Source organism: Myxocyprinus asiaticus, chromosome 2 (assembly GCF_019703515.2).
Source record: "Myxocyprinus asiaticus isolate MX2 ecotype Aquarium Trade chromosome 2, UBuf_Myxa_2, whole genome shotgun sequence".
Lineage (NCBI taxonomy): Eukaryota > Metazoa > Chordata > Actinopteri > Cypriniformes > Catostomidae > Myxocyprinus > Myxocyprinus asiaticus.
The window spans coordinates 31,254,222-31,275,225 of NC_059345.1; the positions used below are offsets into that span (position 1 = coordinate 31,254,222).

At 37.1% G+C, this 21,004-nt stretch overlaps 1 protein-coding gene across 10 annotated transcripts in view; it reads left to right on the forward strand.

Annotated features, from left to right (window-relative positions):
* The window catches only part of tjp1a (tight junction protein 1a), a 183,451-nt gene that overhangs the window by 124,536 nt on the left and 37,911 nt on the right, over positions 1–21,004 (forward strand). For all 10 annotated transcript variants that reach the window (XM_051723556.1, XM_051723563.1, XM_051723507.1 and 7 more), the window contains 8 exons: positions 578–680; positions 3,605–3,908; positions 4,158–4,261; positions 7,026–7,191; positions 7,444–7,573; positions 15,375–15,505; positions 17,579–17,684; positions 17,962–18,112. In XM_051723556.1, coding sequence (XP_051579516.1) covers positions 578–680; positions 3,605–3,908; positions 4,158–4,261; positions 7,026–7,191; positions 7,444–7,573; positions 15,375–15,505; positions 17,579–17,684; positions 17,962–18,112 — 1,195 coding nt within the window. The remainder of the gene's footprint in view (positions 1–577; positions 681–3,604; positions 3,909–4,157; positions 4,262–7,025; positions 7,192–7,443; positions 7,574–15,374; positions 15,506–17,578; positions 17,685–17,961; positions 18,113–21,004) is intronic.

A 21,004-nucleotide genomic window follows, 5' to 3' on the forward strand; every position in this document is an offset into this window, starting at 1 on the left:
ATCTACAGCCCAGTAGATGGTGATATGTATAATGCGATAATCAGAAAACAAAGGAAGAGACCTCATGAACGCATAGGAGGGCTGGTGAGTGGTGGTGGCGTATTGGGCTAAAGCACATAACTGGTAATCAGAAGGTTGCTGGTTCAATCCTCACAGCCATCACCATTGTGTCCTTGAGCAAGGCACTTAACTCCAGGTTGCTCCAGGGTAATTGTCCCTGTAATAAGTGCACTGTAAGTCGCTTTGGATAAAAGCGTCTGCCAAATGCGTAAATATAAATGTGGTCAAACTGGAGATTTAGAGTAAAAAAAGGACCTAAATATTGATCTCTGTAATATTTATTTTCTGATAATTCTTTTGTGTTCCTTAATTTCATTGTGCTGAGGCTTATTACCTTCATGTTTTGAGCTTATATTTGCTTTACTAATTGGCTGTGCAATTCATTGGTTAAAAGTTGTGGGGACTCTGCAACTAATAGCCTCCTGTCAGTGGGATTTATCCTGATTATTGATATAAATCTGATCCTCTTTCACTTTCTCATCATCTCTCTCTCTCTCTATCTTCTATCCATCTACAGAGAGAATGACAGAGTGGTGATGGTAAATGCTGTCTCCATGGACAATGTGGAGCATGCCTACGCTGTTCAGCAGCTGAGGAAGAGTGGAAAGAATGCCAAAATTGTAAGATATCAAAAATTGTAAAATGATGACATCCTTCATTCATTGCATCAGTCGTGCATAACCTTGAGCCCCATGTGTGGTTCAGATGTGGTTAGTGGGTTGTAATGGAGAATGGCAGGACATGTAGGTGATCAGTCATAACTGAGCGTAAGACCAGAGCAGTGTGGAATGCTGGGAGTCAGGCTGCTGTACAGCAGAATATTTGTCTTTGTGTGTGTACTGGAGCTGTGAGTTGAAGCCTAGACTTTCTGTTTTGTCCCCATTTACATGCTGAATCTTGTTCCACTGAAAAAGCCTGATCCTAAAACAGAAAAGATTTTTGGTGAAGACTCTTGAGCAATTGACTGTAGTGTCCAGAAGTGCACTTTTACTTTATACTGAATATAAATCCTGAGATAAAGTGCTGAGTTAATAGTTGATAGTATCAGTCCTTAAGGATGATATGAATTGCATAGATGTTAATACATATACAATGGCACCAAAAAGTATTTGGACACTTAAAGGGATAGTTCACCCAAAAATTAGAGTTATCTCATAATTTGCTAACCCTTATGTCATCCAAACTCAAATGACTTTCTTCTGTGGAACACAAACTAAGATGTTTCAAAGGATATATGAGTTGTTTTTTCTATATAATGCAAGCCTATGGAGATAGAATTGTTGCATATTAACATACAAATGGAAAGAGATTTACAATTAGAAAGTTGGTTCACAAATAATTTGAATGAGATCCACAAATAAAATGTAAGGAGTTTCACAAAAATGAAATGAATTCCCAAATAAAAAGAATGAGATTTATAAATATATGTTAGGAGTTTCACAAAAATAAAGTGAATTCACAAATAAATAAAATGAGATTTGCAAATAAAAAAATGATTTACAAAAATATTTTTTAACTGACAAACACAATTCTATCCAGCATTCATTTGTGAATCGCACGCATTTATTTGTGGATTGCTTCCTGTGCATTTGCGGATTGCCATACGCATTTGTCGATTTTGAAACAAATCTAACATCAAGATGTGCACACAAATCTACAAATAGGTGGACTCAATCACATACAGATTTGGAAGTCAAGCATGGAATCAAGCACATACAGGTAAGCTCCAAGGCCACAAACTTTTAAAGAAACGGATGCCATCAGAGGAATACTGTGATTTTAAGGTTCGTATCATTTTCTCTCGGTTATAAACGTGTAGTGTCTTGTTAAATGTCCATTATTAGAGTGTCCTGATCATTAGCTTTATTGCTAAACTAGCTGAATGTATGAGTCTGCTATTTTAATTTTAACCAAGTTTCTGGACTGAAATGTGTCATCAGAACCTTTACTCTTAATGTTACATGGCAGATCCTATCAGACACACTACTAGACACTACAAAAGATCAGTAGTTCAGATAGTGTCCACAAATAAATGCACGTGATTCATAAATGAATGCTGGACAGAATTGTGTTTGTGAGTTAAAAAATATATTTTTAAATACAATTTTTATTTGCAAATCTAATTTAATTTATTTGTGAATTTACTTTATTTTTGTGAAACTCCTAACATACACTACCGGTCAAAAGTTTTGAAACACCTATTCTTTATTATTATTTTTTTTCTTTACATTTTAGAATAATAGTAAAGTCATCAAAACTATGGAATAACATAAATGGAACTATGGGAATTATGTTGTGACTAAACAAAATCCAAAATAAATCAAAACTGTGTTATATTTTAGCATCTTCAAAGTAGTCACCCTTTGCCTAGAATTTGCAGACATGTACTCTTGACATTTTCTCAACCAACTTCTTGAGGTATCACCCTGGGATGCTTTTTAAACAGTACTGAAGGAATTCCCTTCTATGTTGGGCACTTATTGGCTGCTTTTCTTTATTATATGGTCCAAGTCATCAATTTCAAAAAATTTTTTTCTTTTTTTTATAAAATTTTAGTTTTATAATGAAATAAATTAATATGGTGGCACAATTATATTTTTGTCTACAAAACTAATTTCAAACATTTACGCATATGCCTTCAGATCAAAAGATTTTTAAGATCATGAGAAACATTTCAGTCAAGTGTTTCAAAACTTCTGACCAGTAGTGTATATTTATAAATCTCATTATTTTTATTTGTGAATTCATTAAATGTTTGTGAATCTCCTTACATTTATTTGTGGATCTGATTCAATTTATTTGTGAACCAACTTTCTAATTGTAAATCTCTTTCCATTTGTATGTTAATATGAAACAATAATCCCACAGAAGTCAGTGGGGTCCAAAACTTTCAAGTTCCAAAAAAGACAAAGGCAGCATAAAGGTAATCCATTTGACTCTTGAAAGTTTTAGACCCCATTGACTTCCATTGAGTGAAAAACACCTCATATATACTTCAAAACATCTTCGTTTGTATTCTGTAGAAAAAAGAAAGTCAAATGAGTTTGAGACGGTATAAGTGTGAGTAAATAATGAGAGAATTATAATTTTTGGGTGAACTACCCCTTTAAGATAGACTTAAAAATGTATGAATCACTAGTGGCATCTGCAAACAATTATCTAGATCTTTTTTTTTGTCATTTTTGCAATGACTTTAAACCAACTGGTCCCAAGGTCATGAAGTCAGTTCCTCTCGTGTTCACACAGGTGCCCTAGAGAGTAACCACAGGCACATTACATTAACTATAAATATGGTCCACTAAGCTTGAAAGGTGTGCTTGTGCTATATTTCTTTAAAATTAATGTCACAAATGCATTGGCAATCGTTAGAGTGGCTTAAGTCTCCAAATATTTTTTAGGCTATTTAAGTTATGATGATGACAAAATGAATGAAAGCACCACACCGGCATGTAAACGCAATGGTTTGTTGGTACGAAGGTATATAATTGATCAACTGAACTGCTGGTTGGCTATTGTTTTTAAAGTTAAAGTATTCTCTATCCAGACTATTCGCAGAAAGCGGAAAGTACAGATTCCCGTAACACGGGGAGGAGACAGAGAGACTATGTCAGAACGAGAGGAAGAGGATGACACTGAGGAGGATGATTACGAGGGTCCAGTTCCACGTGCAGGGGGAGCAAGCGGGGGCACGAGCAGAAGAAACGAACGCAGTGGCGGTGGTGGCCGACGGGACCACAGTGCTTCCCGTGAGAGGAGTGTTTCCCCACGCTCCGACAGGCGATCCACTGCATCCAGTGTCCAGCCACGACCTGCCAAAGTCACTCTCGTTAAGTCACGCAAGAATGAAGGTGAAACGAAAAGCGCCTTAATTACTCTTTATTGCCTCACCGGGGGGCTTAGCAAACATATTAGAATGTGTAAACAGGTGTAAAAAATGCTGCTGTTGTACATTAGCTAGTAGCTCTGATTGTTCTGCTGGCACAAAATATCCGCAGGGCCCTTTCTTCAAGAACAATGCTTGAGCTAGTTACTCAGTAGTCTGATTTATCCGTCACTCATTAATTCAATGGCACATGTGTGTTTTCTTCTCTGTGCAGAATATGGCCTGCGTCTAGCCAGCCACATCTTTGTAAAGGACATTTCTCCTGAAAGCCTGGCAGCCCGTGATGGCAACATACAAGAGGGAGACGTTGTCCTGAAGGTATGAAAGAGGGTGTATGGACATGATGGGGAGAAAGAGATAGGTGTTTTAGGGGGACAAGGGAATAGATTAGAATAAAAGGTCATCAAGAGAGACAGTGTTGGAAGAGAAGTGCAGGTTCCAAATTATGTTCTTTTGTTTCTTCAATGAAATGTCCTGTTACTCTGTATCAACAGCAATATTTAATTTCCCTGAGCACATAAATCACCCATTGGTAATTTCAGTACATGGGGATCAATAAAGTATGTTTTTTTAAATCTGTGAAATAAATAAATAAATATGACTTCACACCTAAACAAAGATTTTGTCAATTTGACTGGCCCTGCATCGCAAACAGAGGAATGGGTTGATACAGTACTATACTGTGAGGTACTACAGTATGAATCCCTGCGGGATGTGGAAAATATTTTCAGTGCACCTCTGTTTTAAATTGTAGTTGCTTAAGAAAATATTAGCTGGAAAATTATGTAATCATGACACTGTTTGTACATGATGTTTGCAAAATGTTGTAACATAACGTTAATGAGCTTTACCCGTCAAACACATTACAATACTGCCTGCATCCCTCCTACTGCATGTTTCATTTTATTAGAAGTCATTATAATCATAATTTTATTTAATCAACAAATTAGTCAATATTATCATTAAAGGGATAGTTCACCCAAAAATGAAAATTCTCTCATCATTTACTCTCAAGCCATCCCAGATGTGTGTGTGACTTACTTTCTTCTGCAGAACACAAATTTTTAGAAGAATATCTCACCTCTGTAGGTCCATATATTGCTAGTGAATGGTGAACAGATCTTTCAAACGCCACAAATCACATAATGTGGTTAAATACATGTCTTTATAAGTGTTATGATAGGTGTGGGTGAGAAACCACAATATTTAAGTCCTTTTTATATATATATATATATATATATATATATATATATATATATATATATTATATATAAATCTCCACTTTCACTTTCACATGTTTCCTAATTCTGAAATTGAAAGTAAATTTGGAGATGTATTGTATAAAAGGATTGAAATATAGATCTGTTTCTCACCCAAAGTGATTGCATCATTTCAGAAGACATTAAACCACTGGAGTCATATGGATTACTTTTTTGCTGCCTTTATGTGATTTTTGGAGCTTGAAAGGTCTGGTCACCATTCACTTGAATTGAAAGGACCTACAGAGCTGAGATATACTTCTAAAAATCCTTGTTTGTGTTCAACAGAAGAAAGAAAGTCATACACATCTGGGATAGCTTAAAGGAATGTTCCGGATTCAATACAAGTTAAGCTCAATCAACAGCATTTGTGGCATAATATTGATTACCACAAAAATTTATTTTAACTCGTCCATCCTTTTCTTTAAAATAAAAAATAAAAAATCTTGGTTCCAGTGAGGCACTTACAATGGAAGTGAATGGGGACAATTTTTTTAACATTAGAGTTCTCACTGTTTCAAAAGTAGCCACAAGACATAAAGGATATGCAAAAATTATTTTAGTGTGATAAAATCATTTACTAACCTTTTCTGTGTGAGGTTATAGCCAATTTTACAACTTCGTTACCATGACGATGTATTGTCAACAAACCCTAAAACGACTTAAAAATGACAATTTAAACAACTTTACAGCTCAGATATTACAAGAGTTTTAACAGAAGAATTAATTCAAGTGCTTTTATAAAATTATAAGCTTCATATTTCTGTGTTTAAATCCTCCAGAAATTGGCCCCATTCACTTCCATTGTAAGTGCCTCACTGAAACCCTGATGTTTGCTTTTCTTTAAAGAAAAGGCGAGTCCAAACTAATTTTTGTGGTAATCAACATTGTCACAAATGCTGTTGATTGAGCTTAACTTGTATTGAACCTGGAATATTCCTTTAAGGGTGAGCAAATGGTGAGAGTTTTCATTTTTTTTGGTGAACTAGTCACCAAAAATGACTTTAAGACAGTGTGGCTGGGTACGTACTGTGTACGTATGTATGTATGAATGTCGGAATGACATGCTTGTATAAATTTGTTTAAATATGTGCCAGGAAGAGGCTCACTGGGTATTGAAAGGCACAATTTCATGTAAAGCTGCTATGGAACAATATGTGTAGTTAAAAATACAATACAGTAAATTGAATTGGAAAATACAGTGATATTAAGCACCCTCAAAATAAAGCATTTTTAATACTCTCTTTCAACCTAATTCTCAGTGTCCATCATTCTAGTCTTGTATTTTTTTTAATTTATTTCTACAACAAAACATACAAGAAAGAATCACTCAGATTGACCTTTTTTCAAGCTCACTCCATTTTAGATGTGCTCCACCACTTACCAAGTTATTCATTGTTTAATGGGGGGGAAACTACTCTTTGTTGCCACTTGAGTTTGAGGCATTTTCAGCTAAATGAGGCTAGAGCTTACTGATTGGAACAGAGTATGTCACACAGAGCACTGGAGTGAAACTACAAGGCAAATAGCACACTGCCAGCGTTGCTGTACTTGCTAGGCTCTGTAAATATAAAATTAAAGACAGCCTATTTTTCATCATATATATATATATATATATAATGCTAACATTTCTTACAGAGCAGGATCTCTCAACAGTGTGATCAGTGCTAAATTGTTTTGTTCTGATGTGGTCTGGCTGATACTCTGTCACCTTTAAAGCTATAATATATGTACTGTATATGGCTGACAATTGCCAATGACATGTTTGAAAATGGTGTTTGAATTATGCTCTCTCTCTCTCTCCCTCCTTCCTCTCTACATAGATCAATGGCACAGTGACTGAGAACCTGTCCTTGATCGATGCAAAGAAGCTTATAGAGCGATCGAAAGGCAAGCTGAAGATGGTGGTGCAGAGAGATGAGAGGGCAACACTCCTTAATGTTCCTGACATGGATGATAGCATTCCCTCAGTTAATTCAGACAGAGATGGTGAGAAGATACTAGTGAAACATGCAGTTGTGGGTTTAAAGTCAAATGAATTGGTAGTTCACTTAAAGTTTAGATTTTATAAGTTGTATTGTGTTAGTTGCGTGGTTTTATTACCACTGGCCTTGCAGTCTCATAATAAAGTCAGATTAGTTCATTTGGCTTGATGTTTTATGAAGCTGCTTACCATGATGATATAATGAAACTATCCTAAAATCTTGTTTTCTTAAAGAAAGTCAATGTATGTTTCGACAGACATTTCAGAAATTCATTCACTGGCATCGGATCATTCCCATGAGCGCACCCTCCACAGCCGCTCCCCTGACAAACGCTCAGAGCCCTCTGACATCTCCGGTCAGTCTCCCCAGCACTTGAGCAACGGCAGGTAAGTGACTTCATGAACAGGTTATTCTGCAGTTTCTCAACTGGTTGTTCATGACCAAAAAGGATGGCATGTCTATTGTAATAGGGTCAGGGACAGCAGGAAAAAAACAATGCTAAATACAAATAATAGAATACAACCAGCTAAAATTGTGTATAGTTAGGATGGCAAAATAGGCTTATCAACTTTTAAAAGCTTCCCACATCTTTTTTGCTGATGTCAAAAACTCTGCGTCTAATCAAACTCTACAATGTTTTGGCCAAAATTCATCTCACTTAGTAGAAGCTAGCCAGATCCATGATGGATTTTAAGTAGAGCTGTAAAATTAACACGTTAACTCATGCGATTTAATTAAAGTTTAACGCGTACATTTTTCTTAATCGCGGTTAACACATTTACCGTTAATACAGCATAAACCACATAAACACTTGTTGGAAGGGCAAAACCTATGTAAAATGTCCGCCCGGAGTCGTTCCACTGACGCACACACCACAAACACACACCACAGTGATTCAGTGCCAGTGATAAAGTGATGGGGAAAGGAGCTCTTAATGCTATTTGTTGTACAAAACAAGCCTAGATGGAACTTGTGATTGAAATCAAGTATTTTTCAACCTTAGTAAGGCACATTTTAATTACCACAGAAGCACGTCACATCTTAACTATCAACACTTTGTATGTGGAGCAGCTCTTGAAGCTGGCGTTGACGCTCTGACGCGAATCATGAACGCAGCTTCTCGATTGCTGTTGGAAAGCAGATAGCCACAGTCTGCCAGTTAATTACTGTTGTGTAGGATGAGAGTTTAAGAGATTTAATGCCCATTGCAATGAATATTGCTATGTGGGAACTAGTTCTTTCAATAAGTCAAACTCCCAATTAAACTTTGGGAAATGTTTAATGTTTCTTGAATTAGTGCTATTTTAGCGCATTTCTATCTGTATACTGTGAAAGGCTTTGTTTGGAAAATGTTAATAAGCATTATATTGTTACATATTGTTTTGTTTTCTTTCCTAAGTAGTAAATAAATGCATTTTGACAGGAAAAGAAGAATATTTAGAGTCAAATTTCAGCACTTTCACAATCTACGATTAACTACGAAAAATTATGTGATTAATCGCAAATAAAAATTGTAATCGACTGACAGCACTTATTTTAAGGAATTTTTATTTTACTTTTGTAACAAATTTGGTACTGGGTTGCCACTTGATGTCCATTATAAAAGTGGGTACTGAAGCAAAATCAGTTGAGAACCAGTTCTATAGAGCTGTCAACATATATGCCAAACAAAGCACCAATAAAGTCTGAAACATCTTAAAAACATCCGTCAAAGAACAGTATTTCTTTGGAGCCCTTTGCATCACACCATTCTTATCCTTAACCCGGCCACCACAATTAATGTCATGCTTTGCGTGGTGATACATCTTTGATTTAGGGAGTTGAAGATGTATTTTATGGCCCTCTGGTATACTTTTATCTGTAGCAGTCCCTTCTCAGCCACTAGGGTTAGATGTCAAGCAGTAAGGAAGCTGTATCGATCTGGTTAATATCAGAAAGGACTATGATTGGTTGCTGGTCCTGAGAGGTTTCAATGTTTACACCCTCCTCCTATGCCTGCTCCTAGAGTCATCAAGAGAGGGCTGATAACTTGCATAAATACGCAGAACACAAATACACACACACCGCAATTGCTTGCATCCATGAACAAATATTATTCTTCCTGTGCATTTGTCACTCATTGATATTTGTCTAAAATATGTTGCTTTATTTTCTTTTGTTTTGGCTGCAGTCAGAGGAGAGCGTAAGTGATGGTTATGGTGCAGTGAGCTGGCTGACTGTTACCCAGTTTGACACTAGAGTAGCGCTGAGCTCATGTACTGTAGCTGTCTCAGCTAACCTACTAGATGTACACTAGCTAGTGCACTAGTACTGTAGACGTGTGTGCTGAGAATTGTTGACAACAAGTGGTCTGACAGTATGTCTCAGTCACGTTTTTGTGCGTATGTGTTTGGATAAGAGAAACAGTGACGTTCAAGCGTGTGTGTGGAAGTGTGTTGACTCAACAGGCCAGACAGAGCCACAAGCAGAGAATATAAGTTATGGAAGACAAGAAAGGAGCACACAAGATGGTGTTTGCCAGCAGACTAAGTGCGAGAAGAAACCGATATAAAAAGAATTAAAAAAGTGACAACGCCACAAAAAGTGCCAATTATATCCCAGTACACATGCCATCCTTTCTGCATTACAGCAGCTGTGCTTTGTACATCTGCTTCCGCAAACTGCTGCAGGCTGTCTTATAATGAAATTTCACACCTCACGTCCCCACGCATCCTCCACCTGCCTGTCAAGAGCAGCATCTCACTTAATATCTAAACTCGAATTACACCCCATTATCATCTCTCTCACCTCAACAAGACACTCTTGCCTTTGAATTGCTACAGCTGCAACAGGCTTTTGTGAATGTTGTCTGCACATATGGACAGTGGTTTTAATCATTCTTCCCTTTCATTTTTTTGCTTGTTGAGCAAGAACATCCTTCGGTCACCAGCAGAACCATGCAGTGGGGTTCAAAAGTTTGATTCCACATATAAGTTAAATCCAAAATTTCATTTGAACCTAGAAATATTCAAAGTTTTAGAATTTTGAAAAAAAAAACAAAAGAAAAAAAATAAATCATGAAATTGACCATTTAACTCCTTTGTACGAAACAGACAGATATATCGGTTATATAGACCAATATATCAGTTTACCGATTCATCAGCTTATAGTTGCTTTTTGGTACTATCGGTTATCTGCAAAAATCAATGCCGATAGTTGCTGATAGTTTTTTTTATTTATTTTGTTTTATTATTCGTGATTAACAATCACATGTGGATTTTCTGTATATAAATCTTTCATCATTGACCATATTTATCCATATATATATTTTCTCACTTAAATGCCTATTTTGTTATTTTGATTAGATAATTAAGTGTTCTAAATTGAAGTGAGGGAATGCAAAGAAAAATGCGACTATATATGGAAACATGCTCTCATGTCAGCACTTACATCATGTCTCCAATTTTATATCTTGTGAATAATAATAAAACCTTTTTCCTCAAACCTCATCTGGTGAAATTTCTGTGTATATACAAAGCTCTTAATCTGATGAATATATAGTCTATAAAAAGCTTAATTTGATAAATATTTAAATATAGAGCATTTTAATGGAGCCAAGTCTCTGTCATTGGGCTTGTTTACAGTTAAAAGTTCCACATTCTGCACCAAATTTTAATTTTCCACTGATTATTATAGGGATTTTGGTTTAACAATAAACTGCATCTGGGATTTTATTAATTTTGGACTCTTAGCCTCTAAGTCAGTGCTCGTCATAGTAAGGAAAGACTAAGAAAATGTTTTTTTAACATTCTATTAATCGATTTTAAAAACTGTCGGCCGATTAATCAGTTGGCAGCCTTTCCCACAACCTTAGCTATCTGTTGTCATGAATTGCAGAGGCATGACCCAAACACAGAGTAAAACAAAAGGTTTATTTAATAAGAAAAACAAGATAACAAACATAAACTACCCGAAAGGGTAAAGCAAGTTTCCAGATGATGATAACAAGGATGGGCTGGGCTGGAGCAAAAAGAGAAAAACCCACAGGACCGACTGGACAGGGAACAAGACCAAAGAACAGGACCAATGAACAAGACCAACAAACAAGATGGACCGGCACTGGACAGCACACATGCGGAGACTAATATAGGGAGAGAAATCAACAGGTTAATGGGCAGTGTAGGTGAAACAAATTAACTAATAATGGGCAAACAAGGAGGCGGGGTATGACGGAGGACTGAGAGACATGAGGCAAAACAGAAACAAAACAATGTGCTCTCACAAGACACAAACATCCGAGTGGCACGAGTGCGCATCGCCCAGACAATAAGGCAATATGCGCTCATGCCAACCGACAGATAAGACGAGAGAATGCATGGCAATGGCAACAAAGCAATGCCATGCATTCTCACACTAGACAAAGCCTGAGCGTACATCGCGAGGCAAACACCATGCGATGCACGCAACAGGCGACAACATGAGACAAGACACCTGTGTGAGAGTTCAGCCACAAATAAACATGACAGCTCAGACTGAAGTGACCAAATTTCAGCACAACATGAAGACAGATCGCGACCCGGGTGCACAGCGCAAAGCGAGCGCAGTGTGAAGCGCGTCCGCGGTTGCGAGAGACAAACAGAAACGATTCACGTGAGTGCATGCCGCCAAGATGACGTAAGTGCAATGCACTCACGCCAATAAAAGACAAGACATGAAGCATGAGTGTCTGGATCCCGACACCAAAAGCAAAACCGAACCAGACAGGGAAGTCAGGATCCCGACACCATGCTCCAGACATGAAACATAAGACTGACCGAAGAACGCACGGCAGGTAAACCACAACCAAAGCCGTGCGCTCACACAAAGACAGAAAACGTAATGGAAGACAGACATAGAACAATGATGTCCTGTCACACAAAAACCCAGAGTGACAGGATCGTGACAATCTGTATTGCAAAATCCACTATAGGTCGACCTCTAGTATGAAAATTTCCTTGCTTCTGTTGAAGCATACAAGATGGTTTTTGAATCTTTATTTATTTTAATTTACTTAATATTATTTCACTACTATATTTTTTCCATCATCATAGGAACAACACCAGATGTGTGCAGTCAAACACACATGCAACTTAGAAGGAACACTGGCTTTAATGCACACAAGTAACAGAATTATCGGCCTCCAATTAATGATTATGAATATATAGATATTAAAGCTGAAGTCATATGACAACATGAACTTCTAGAGGGTGTTAAAGCTGCCCCTTGTCCTTCTGGTCTCCGATTACTAACTGGCCTAAACCCCATGGAAATGCTCATCCAGCACCATTAAAAAAAGAGTGATGGTGTAAAAGTCATTAACTGGGCTTGAACCGATAGGTTTGAAGGTATTTTGAGGGATGACATGCCTGTTTGTATGCGAGCCAGGTTTATATCTCAGAGCCATGCATCAGTCTCTCGCCACTGAATAACTGCTCTGACTTTACCCAGGCTGACGGGCTCTTTTCTCACCAGAATACTCCCGCTGTAAGTGCTGTGCTCTTTACACAGTGGATATTAGTATTTGTAGATGGAGTTTAAGTGCATGATATTAGGTTGATTTATTGTATGTAAATGTGTTTTTTGTGTAGTTGTGTCATAGTCTTAAATTGTGTTGGTCTTGTCTTCTATGTATATGTATGGTGATGTTTGTTGTAGGTTGTCTTTTAGTTTCATTGAAGCACTTGAAATGAGTTTGATATGGTGCATTAATATGTGCTTGCTGTAAAATTAGCATTCATTGTGTCACGTTGAGCTGGTAGCACAGAGGCAACTAGCTCTTACGTATGTGTATGTTTGTGGAAACTGCCAGTGGGTATTGAATCTGTAATGCAGAAATGGGCCTGTGATCATTTCCATGCATGTTCATTAACCTTGGCACACAAGAGACGACTTAATTCCCACTGAAATGTACATCAGCAGATGGGTTTTTCCTCGTAGTGTTAGTCTGTAACATAGAGATACTTTCTCAGAGATGATATCTCCCCTCCATCTGAGGAATCGCCTCTTCAATATCTCTCCACAGAAGAAAAAGAGAAATAAAGACATATAAATGTAATTTATAAGTAATTTATTAGTGTAATATTTTAAAATGGTTTACAAGGCCATAGAAGTCACTAGCAGTTTGTACTGTATGTGCCATATGTTTTCTGTATGTAAGACAAATATCTGCAATTGTAAGTCACAACAAGTGGTAATCCTTCCCCCAAAATATATCAATACAAATTGTGTAGTGTTAGTCAAATGAAGCATAATTTAAGTTAGGTAATATATTCATACTGTATATAGAGGGTCAGTTTGTTTGCTGAAACATACAGGGAAACAGATGGATTTAGAATAAAATGCACACATAGGGGTTATCGGTGAGATTATAGTGGCTCACATGAGAAGCAAATGCAGAAGAGAGGGATTTGGCTAATGTGCGTGTGAGATGGATGTGTTAGTGCAAAGGCAAACCAACAGAGGAAAAGAGACCCTGGGATTTATTTTGGCTTTTGTGTGTGTGTGTCAGTGTGTATTTGTGCATGTCCAGGGCATCAGAGATTTAGGACAAAATACACTGCCAGGCAACAAGAGCTAATTATTCTTTCTCATTCTCTCTTTTTTCATTCTAACAGACTAGCATTTCATTTTCTGTGTTCTTGAAAGTATAGTCAAAAATAAAACTATTTGTTTTTACGTATTTTAAAGCATTTTACAGATGTTAATTTCATTAATTAAAGAAAAAAAGGGAAAAGAGTGGTCTCTTTCCTGTCTGAATGCTAATAAATTGTGTGGATATTTTCAGCAGTCCTCTCAAGTTAAATAACACCATTCAAAATATCTGAGAATTATGTTAAGGTTCGTGTTCACAGCTTTCACAAGAACTCTAGCATTCGTCTTTGTTTAATCTTAAGCAAGGGAAAAATTATACAGTATGACCTGAGAAATCCTGAAAACTTGCATCTGGTGCAGTCTAATGGGCATTCTGCATCTCTGTTGGTTTGAAACATTGTTCCTTTACTTGTTTGTTCCTTCTCTACTCCTTTCCATTTGGCGTGTTTCACATACTCTCCCTTAGGGACATTCTCATATCCATGTGGAGCAAATATAATGGTTGACATGTTCTTGGAAACTTCCATACTTGCTGAACAAATTCATATGTACAGCTTGTGAAATGGCACCATTGATCACAAGCGTTTTGACATTACACGTGTTTACTAACTTGTCCCACAGGCATTCTTCTTGTGTCACAGGGTCTGCTTGTGTGGATCTCTCCATATCTACATCTACTTAATATTGAGTTATTTGATGGTGTTTCATTCAAAAGTATTCTTGTATATTGTTTCTAATTATATGCGGTTATTCATGCATGAGGGCAGTTGACTTGACAACAGACACAGATTTTTTTTTCCAAAAATTATTATTAATATATATGTTTTTAATAGATTATTTCTACTTTTTTATAAAATTTATTTTTCACAATATAGGACTGATTAAAGGGATAGTTCACCCAAATATGAAAATTCTCTCACATTTATTCACCCTCATGCCATCCCAGATGTGTATGACTTTCTTCTGCTGAACACAAATGAAGTTTTTTAGAAGAATTTCTCATTCTCACAATGCAAGTAAATGAATGAATGAATGAATGTTATATTTATACAGCGCTTTTCTGACACTACACTTTGTATGCACTCTGTATGCGATTTACATACAGAACAGGGCACTCTCCTCACCCACCACCAGTGAATGGGTACCAAAATCTTGAAGGTCCAAAAAGCACATAAAGGCAGCATAAATATAATCCATAAGACTCAGTGGTTAAATCCATATCTTCAGAAGCGATATGATAAGTGTCGGTGAGCAATAATGTTTAAGTCCTTTTTAGCTGTAAATTTTCCTCCCTGCCCTGTAAGTGGAGTGCAAATTGCCAAAATCGAAAGAAGAACGTGTAAGTGGATATTTATAGTAAAAAAAAAGGACTTAAATATTTAAGTGATTAAAAATGGGAAAAATTAAAAAGAAGTGGTGACCATTTCATGTGCACTTAAAATATATTCTGTCCCTTATACATTTATGTAAATTGTAGCCTTAAATCTTGATGTTGGAAAAAAAAAAAAACTTCTTGTCTGTGTTATTTGTTAACTTCCAGTGCATTAAAATCAGTGACTGAGATGTGTGTGTCTGTAGTCACAGGAGTCGTGAGGAGGAGCGTATCTCTAAACCATCGGCTGTGTTCTCCCCAGTTAAGATGGCTGAGGATGCACTTCTGGCTCCATCCACTGAACAGCCTGGGGACAAACAAATCCCTCCACTGCCAGGTCGGGACCCTTCACCTGTCATCTGTCTTTTGTCCCCTATCTTTTTCTCTCTTTCCCTTTTTTTCTGTATTGCACTTTAAGCCACATTCACAATGAAAGTGATTTTATTGCACAAGGTCATTGCCACTGGATGCCCTAAAATTATTGGTGGGTTTCACAATAGGCCATGGCTTTTGAAAATGTGATCACAAATTAGATGTATTGCTGGTAATAATACCATGTCATTCTCTTTTGACAAGGGATCAGTTTTTTTGCATTCTGCAGGGGAAAACTTTTGTATATATTTTTCAGCAGTGCTTAATGCATCGTACTGTGCATTATACTCTAATGCAGACAATTTTTGACTGTTTTTGCATGCCTAATTTATTTTCTATTATTATATCCCTGCAAGTGGGCAGAGAAAAATCATATAGAACATTGAAATTACTAACAGTAATATTAAAGGCAAAGTATTTCTTTCTTCTGCTGAACACAAATGAAGATTTTTAGAAGCATATCTCAACTCTGTAGGTCCATACAATGCAAGTGAATGGTGACCAGACCTTTGAAGCTCCAATAATCACATAATGGCAGCATAATACTGTAGTAATCCATACGACTTCAGTGGTTTAATATATGTTTTCTGAAGTGATGCAATCCCTTTGGGTGAGAAACAGATCAATATTTTAATAGTTTTTTTACTACTGTATATATCTCCATTTTAACTTTCAGAATGTGAAAGCGAAAGTGGAGATTTATAGGAAAGAAGGACTTAAATATTTATCTGTTTCTCACCCACACCTATCAAAGTGCTTCTGAAGAGATTGATTATGGATAACTTTTATGCTGCCTTTGTCATTTTTGGAGCTTGAAAGTTTTGGTCACCATTCACTTGGATTGTATGGATGTACAGAGCTGAAATATTCTTCAAAAAATCTTCGTTTTTGTTCTGCAGAAGAAAGTAAGTCATCCACATCTGGGATGGCATGAGAGTAAATGATGAGAGAATTTTTATTTTTGGGTGAACTATCCCTTTAAAGTCTTCTCAACTTTGCAGAGTCACTGGACACACCCACATTGTGTTGCCAATGGTCATTGTGACTCATGTAGCCAGAAATTGCCAACTCTCATTGAAAATGAATGAGTCAAGTCATTTTTATTTGAATAGTGCTTTTCACAACACATAGATTCAAAGCAGCTTTACATGAAATCATGCATTAATAAAACATGAAACTGTAATATCTATAAAGTAGTTTGATTAAATATGAAATATGTAAATATGTAAATTGTGTATAGAAATTAAGTAATTAAATGATAATTGTATTGAAAATCCCTATGAGCAAGCTGAAGGCGACTGTGGCAAGGAACACAAAACTCCATAAAATGGTCATTGTTTTAAAAAATTAAATACAATAAAAAAAAAAAAAATAAAAAAAAAAAAATATATATATATATATATATATATATCATATATTTTACTTTAAGATTAATGACTAATGTCTTTGAAGTCCATTCTGGATTAACTGGAGAAGTTCACACTGATGCATTGTCCTTTGTTAGTTGGCTGATGAAGGCAGTGGAATGACTGGTCGATGACTCAAGTCGTTGTCAAAATGAAAGTGTCTTAACTCCAACTCCTACATTCCAATGACTAATGACATCAAGACCTCTTTACTCCTCTTGTTTTCTCTCGGTAACTGAGCTACTGTCCACTCCATTCTGATCAGGAATGCCCTGATCTGACCTTCCTCCCCTCTCGTTCTTCACATTTTCTAATTAGCCCATTCACTTTAGTCTGATTATTCTCCAAACACTCCTGTCTCACCTCTTGACTCAACAGCATTCATCAGAAACCTATGCTATTATTACAGACTAATCAAATTGGGTATTTTTTTTAAAGAATAATTTGAGAACTCTGTAGTTATATTATTGTAAAAATACAATTAGTCATGTCAGGTGCTTTCATCCTGTCTCACTCTCTATCTGCTGGTCTTTCTTTACTGTCAGAACCTGTTTTTAAAGATGTTTGTGTTTATTGATGTATGTTTTCTTCAAAGTCTAACAGAAATATACCTATGTTTTGTGGGTGTGTAGAGCCAAAGCCAGTATATGCGCAGCCTGGGCAACCTGATGTTGATCTGCCAGTAAGCCCATCAGATGCCCCTATGCCCAGTGCCGCCCATGATGACAGCATCCTCCGGTAAGTATTATATTCTGCACTCATGCCATACTCCCAAGTGAGAGTAAAAGTGCCCCCTCTAGTGAACATGAAGTTACTTGCTCACTGGAGGAGTACAAGACAAATGACATCTATCTTATACATACAAGAACTCCTGATTGTGACTTAATCAAAATGTTATTAGTTGTGCTTTCGTAATTGCCATGAATTGATTTTATTACCATAAATCAACAGGCCACACACAGCACACACAATGCTCCTGTTTGTGGAAGACTGACCTCTTTTGTTCTTTTACCAGGCCTAGTATGAAGCTGGTGAAGTTTAAGAAAGGAGAAAGCGTAGGATTGCGGCTGGCGGGAGGAAATGATGTGGGGATCTTTGTGGCTGGTGTGCTGGAGGACAGTCCTGCCGCTAAGGAAGGCCTGGAAGAGGGAGACCAGATACTCAGGGTGAGAATGTCCACAGGACTTTAACATTTACTAAGATTGCAAGTAAAACCTCTGTTGAGGATGTAGGACATGCTATATGGATACAGCATAATTTACAGTACATATAGACATTAATATAGTCATATCTAGGGTTCATCTAAGATTATAGGTCAAATGTGTGATTTTATTTATTTATTTAAAAAAAAATTCCGACGTTCAAATATATTTTCTTATCCTTATTTAAGGTGAAGTGATAACCCATTGGTTGGTTGATTTCCCAAAAATTGTAAACACGGTGGCTCTGTTTAATCGATGCAACATGTCAACTTCTGGCTAACCAGTGGCATGAGTTTGGGACAGGGCTACCTGTTTGTCCAAACAATGAGGGCAGGGCAGAATGGGCGATTAGCATGTTTACGAAAAAAAATTTGGAAACTGTAAGTGCTTTTCCACCATCGGGTCGAATGGTTCTGAGCATGATGAGTAATGGTTCCAGTAGCATTTCCATTTAAACATGGTTCGGTACAGTCAAATTACAAACTGTTCTTGGATGGGTTTTCTCAGCATGGATAGAGAACTGAGCTGGTATGGTGGCTTTAGTGATGTGGTGGCTCATGATTGCTCGCTTGCCCAGTCACTCCTTTCTAATTCTGATTTCTGAGGCAGGATTTACAAAACGTTCTTAAGAAGAAAATTCTTAACTTCCATTTTCTTCTTAATTTCAAATTTAAGAAAAAATTTAAGAATATTATGTATTCCCGAAAAAAAACTTCTTAGGAAAGTTCTTATCTTTTTTCTTAGTATTGTTCTGATGTTGTTGAATCCTAAATTGCAATGGGCTGTTTATGATTTTAGACACCTTTTTGACTGTTTTGTGTTTTATGTTGTTTTTATTTTCAGCTTTCAGACCACGAAAATGTTATCTCGAAATTCAAACCATAAATGTTGTTTTGAAACTTCTTAATGTGATGACCAATTTTGCTAGTCAATTCAAATGGATGTGCTGCATAGCACTCTTTTTCTGCAATCTTTAAAGTTCGTAGAAATGTAATAAGTGTATCATTAGAAAGCTGAAACTGTCCTCCGTCACACTTTTCACCCTTTTCTCTGCCTCTTTCTGACATGATTTAATTATCAAGCTTCCCAAGCAGAACTTTTTTCTTGCAGTAATTCTCAAAAAGAACCTCCAGCTCTTGTCAACTGAAGTTTTTGTTTCTTTCCTTTCCTCCATGTCAAATTAAAAGTTGTCAAATGGTTACCTGCAAGTAAATTCTCCTATGATGGCTGATGTCATTAAACTAACATATCTAAAGCACTTTACATTCAAAAAATGATCGCAAGATGCTTGCTACTTTAAAAAAAATTTTATAGATAGATTTATCATTATTGAATTGTTATATTAGACAAGGCAACCTCATGAGCAGGCTAGTATAATCAGATAATGTGAAAGCCTGTCACCTTATTCTTAAGAAAAAAATTTATGTAAAATATTTGAGAACTTAAGTATACTTAAGAATTGCACTCAGGGACCTGACGCCATGTGAGAATTTGATACTTTTAATGATATAAACCGGTGAGATTTGATACACTCTGTTCTATAACTGTTTTAGGAGGACAATATGTCAAATAATTCAAAATCCTCGGGCTCTAGAGACATTAAAAGACACTTATGTGCTCAAGCTAATGCCCCCGAGCAGGCCGCAAGCCTGGGAGTCAATTTAGTCGGGGAGGTGCGGGAAATGCGGTGAGAGATGCTGAACATGTTGGCAATGCTGACGAAGGTCTTTGCTGACTTGGAGGATCTTGCTGTGATATGTCGATCGATCACTGCCATGGAGGCGAATTTCACCGATGTTGTTACAGGAGAGGGGGATGTCGAGAAACGGATCGATTACCTGGAGTCAGCGGAGAGGGAATTATCTGCTAATCTGCTAGCGACCAAGGTAGATTTGGTGCGTGTCTGGGAGAAGTTGGAGGACATGGAAAACCTTAGCCGGTGGAATAACGTCCGTATCGTCGGGGTCCCAGAGGGAGTAGAGGGACAGGATATGGTGAAATTCCGAATCTGCTCGAAATTGCAGGCCATAAGCTGGAAATCGAGCGAGCTCACAGGGTTCCTGCTCGGCGATCCGTGGAGGGAGACAGACCCGATCAATTCTGGCCAAATTTCTGAGATCATCCGATAAAGATCTTGTTTTACGCAAGGCGAGGAGTAAAGGAAGGCTTTCTTGGAAGAACCACAGCATTTTCTTGTTCCCAGCGAATTTGCGAATTGTGAATTTGACGAGAGAAATGCAAGAAACTTTTACATCAACGGAAGGTTGCTTTTCCACTGATATTCCCGGCCAAATTGAGAATAGATGCTAAAGATGGCTGTAAAACATTCACATGCCCACAGCAAGCGATGTCCTTCATAAAGTCAATGGAGTGAGTAAGTCATCTTGTTGTACTCACGTTGCAGCCGAGTGGACGGCTCACTGAACATTCGCTTTTCTGTTTGAGGATTCTGCCCGCTCTTTTAGTGCTGGTTCCACCTAGCGGTTGGAATTTATTTGGTAGAGTAACACACCTTCAGGACAGTTTTATGGATAAATCTACATGCTCTTTGTGCTTGTTCCTTCTATTGGCTGGAGTTTGTTATGTGGAGTATTTCCTACAAAGCTACTGGAGTGAGTAATGTCTCTAATTCAAATGTCTCAAACAGATTAAAGATAAATTAGGAAGAGTCATTATTGTTTTAGCTGAAATTCAGGGGCAAAGTCTTATTTTGGCTAATATTTATGCACCTAAGGTTGATGATCAGGGCTTTTTTATAGATTTTGAAGGGATGTTGCAAGCCGCTGGCACCCCTAATGATATAATATTGGGAGGAGACTTTAATCTTTTGATGGACTCAGTTCTTGATCATTGTGA